This window comes from Anabas testudineus, chromosome 24 (assembly GCF_900324465.2).
Source record: "Anabas testudineus chromosome 24, fAnaTes1.2, whole genome shotgun sequence".
NCBI lineage: Eukaryota > Metazoa > Chordata > Actinopteri > Anabantiformes > Anabantidae > Anabas > Anabas testudineus.
The window spans coordinates 7,822,860-7,825,575 of NC_046632.1; the positions used below are offsets into that span (position 1 = coordinate 7,822,860).

At 38.7% G+C, this 2,716-nt stretch overlaps 1 protein-coding gene across 1 annotated transcript; it reads right to left on the reverse strand.

The window, feature by feature from the left end:
- Positions 1–1,196: 1,196 nt before the first annotated feature.
- ccl38a.4 (chemokine (C-C motif) ligand 38, duplicate 4) lies at positions 1,197–2,449 on the reverse strand. The gene is made up of 3 exons (XM_026341569.1): positions 2,305–2,449; positions 1,912–2,023; positions 1,197–1,538 (listed from the first exon to the last, which is right to left on the reverse strand). The coding sequence occupies exons 1-3, from the start codon at positions 2,378–2,380 to the stop codon at positions 1,412–1,414; spliced, it is 315 nt and encodes a 104-aa protein (XP_026197354.1). The 5' UTR covers positions 2,381–2,449; the 3' UTR covers positions 1,197–1,411.
- Between the last annotated feature and the right edge of the window lie 267 nt (positions 2,450–2,716).

Here is a 2,716-nt window from a genome sequence, read left to right on the forward strand (position 1 = left end):
TGTGAAACCTCGGGCTACTTTCTTGTGTCCTAATTTTGTTCTGCTACACATAGGTTGCACTGACAGACATGCTCATATGCAAATTTAATAGGACATCTCCAAGACTCTGTTCGTAGTGTCACGACGTTGCTTTTTCGCCAGAGCAAATCCAACATGACAGAGGACCAAGTGAAATATGGCTTTAATATTGTGCTCGTTAGCTTAACTGTTTTGTCATTTCGGCTCTTAAACTAAATCACAATTGCAAACTAGAAGCACTGGAGCTACGCTGGCTCCCGCTTGAATTTTAGCCTTATTAATATGCAGATCTATGCAGCTAGGTCCTCCGAAATCTAATCAGACCATCTTCTTTAATGGGTCACCTGTTGTGTGAGTATAAAGCATCTGTCGTGAGAGCTTGTTGGGGAATTGTGCTCATACGATGGTGTGCACACACACATACGCACGTAGAGTGGCATGTTTGGAAGCATGGAGGGCAGCAGGAAATAAAAATCTGGGTCTGAAACTATTTAAAGAAAGGTGATGGGCGATGATGTCACTGCATTGACGTCATCTGAGCAGCTTTTCGGGTCAGTTTGTGCGAAATATCAAGTGAGCAAGAGCGGCGGGAGTTTGAGACTTGCTACCTACAGTTTGGCCACGGATATGAGCATATGTTTTCCCTCAAGTATGTGTTATTTTAGCATTGACCCCAGGCAGCTGCCATCTGACAGGGATGACACGTTCAGCTTGGTGTGTACGGCGACCCTCTAACCGACTGCAGTCTGGTTTAGCTGATAAAAAACAGGACTGAAATCCTTTTCAGTGAGTGATTGCTCTCAAGAGCGCAACTGAAAATGAGATTAAACAATTCTTCATTTTCGCTGGAGTCCAGCAAGAGCAATGGAAACCTGGCCCTTGAAGGCCACTGTGAAACTCTTATTTTTTACTTAAGAGAATGTTAAAAAGAGAGATGAGTGACACCTGCTGGACCAAAATCTCATGTGCTCAAGTCTGAAGAGTTAAATCTGGTGGTGCAGATCTGAGTTTTCTGTGGCTTTACCAGCTAGAAACCACATCAGCTCAGATCCTTCGCTGCTGTTTTGGCAAAAATATGATGTGTACAAATTCAATGGGCACAATAATGTAGAATTTAATTTCATTTGTTCAAAGTTTTGCTTGAAAGATGAATCAAAGACAAAAAGACAAAGAGAAAATGAAGCTTATATGTTTTTAATAAAAGGTGAAAACAATTTTAAGTATAATTTACTGCAATATTTATGGAGAGAATAGATAATACAAAGAAGAGAAAGAAGAGGTAATACAAACGTGAACAGTCATTTTGCATTTATAGAGACGTCACAGGTTTTTCACTACACCGGCACTTTCCTCAGTGACATTAACACAGTGTAGCGGTAAAACTTGCGTTGGTTTACTCTGATTCTCGGGGCTCAGCTTTGTTCACTTTAGCCTTGACTTTTTCTCTGGCCTCAATGATGTTCTTGACCCACTCCATAGATGGGTCTGCACAGATTTCAGAGCCGGACCTCATTGTAAAGCTAAAAGAGAGATAAAGATTGTTTATGCCATGTTAATTTATGTTGCTTCTGTCATTAAATATACACACAGGAATTATTTTTATGTATGCATTTTAATATATATATAAAAAATATATATATATATATATATATATATATATATATATATATATATATATATATATATATATATATAGATATATATATATATATAGAGATATATAGATATATAGAGATATATAGATATATATATAATACATTTTAATTTACGTAGATCAATTTTGAATTTCCTTCTTTTAGCACTGTCTTTAATTTCATATATTATGACAATAAATGTTATTCATAAGTTCATTCTGAACTGCTTGAAGGAGACAACAGGAGACAGGACACTTACAGGACACCTTGCATTGGACACAGCTTGTCTGTGTTTTTGTAGGCCATCACGTTTCTCTTGGGCAGCGCCTTGGAGATGAACTTAAAACAGCACTCGTGTGGACTAAAGCTGGCTGTGAATGCAACGGAGACGTGGAAAATGTCATCAACAGAGACAGAAGTAAATTGAAAATATCTTTATTTGTATGTTGTCCCTTTACACTTTAGAGTGCACTCAATTGCAGACGCCTCTAGTGCCGCTGCAGCGTCTCAAAACAAGTTGGGGGTTGGTTTGATTCTGATATAATTAGTTTTGATACAAGCTAAAATAAATGTAGATTCAAATGCACATAACGTTTATTATGTGTATTGATAACTTAATTACTTTAATTTATTATTAAAGAAATGAACTTACATTGAGATGCAGCGAGGGAAAGGAAGAGCAAGGCGCAGGCCACCAGAACGATAGGGTTCTTCATCATCTTCATCATTGCCTTGTCTGGATGTCTTGCTGTCAGCGTCTGTCTTCTGTCTGTTTTCTCCTCTCAATTTATAATGCTGCTCGTCACATGTATATGACATGGGCAGGAACTTGCACCATGACAAAATTAAGACCTGTACCTGAAACTTCAGAGCTTGCAAACAGTCTGTGGTCATGTGGTCAACGCTTCTGAGTAAGACAAGCGAGTGGGGGAAAAAATGAGGGGGTGGAGGGCAGAGGATGATGTGGGAGAGACCAGATTCGATGAAATGGAGAAAAACATTATGAGCACTTCTAACTTCTATGAAGTGTGTGAACGTGTGCACGTCTGTGCATCTCTGTGCAC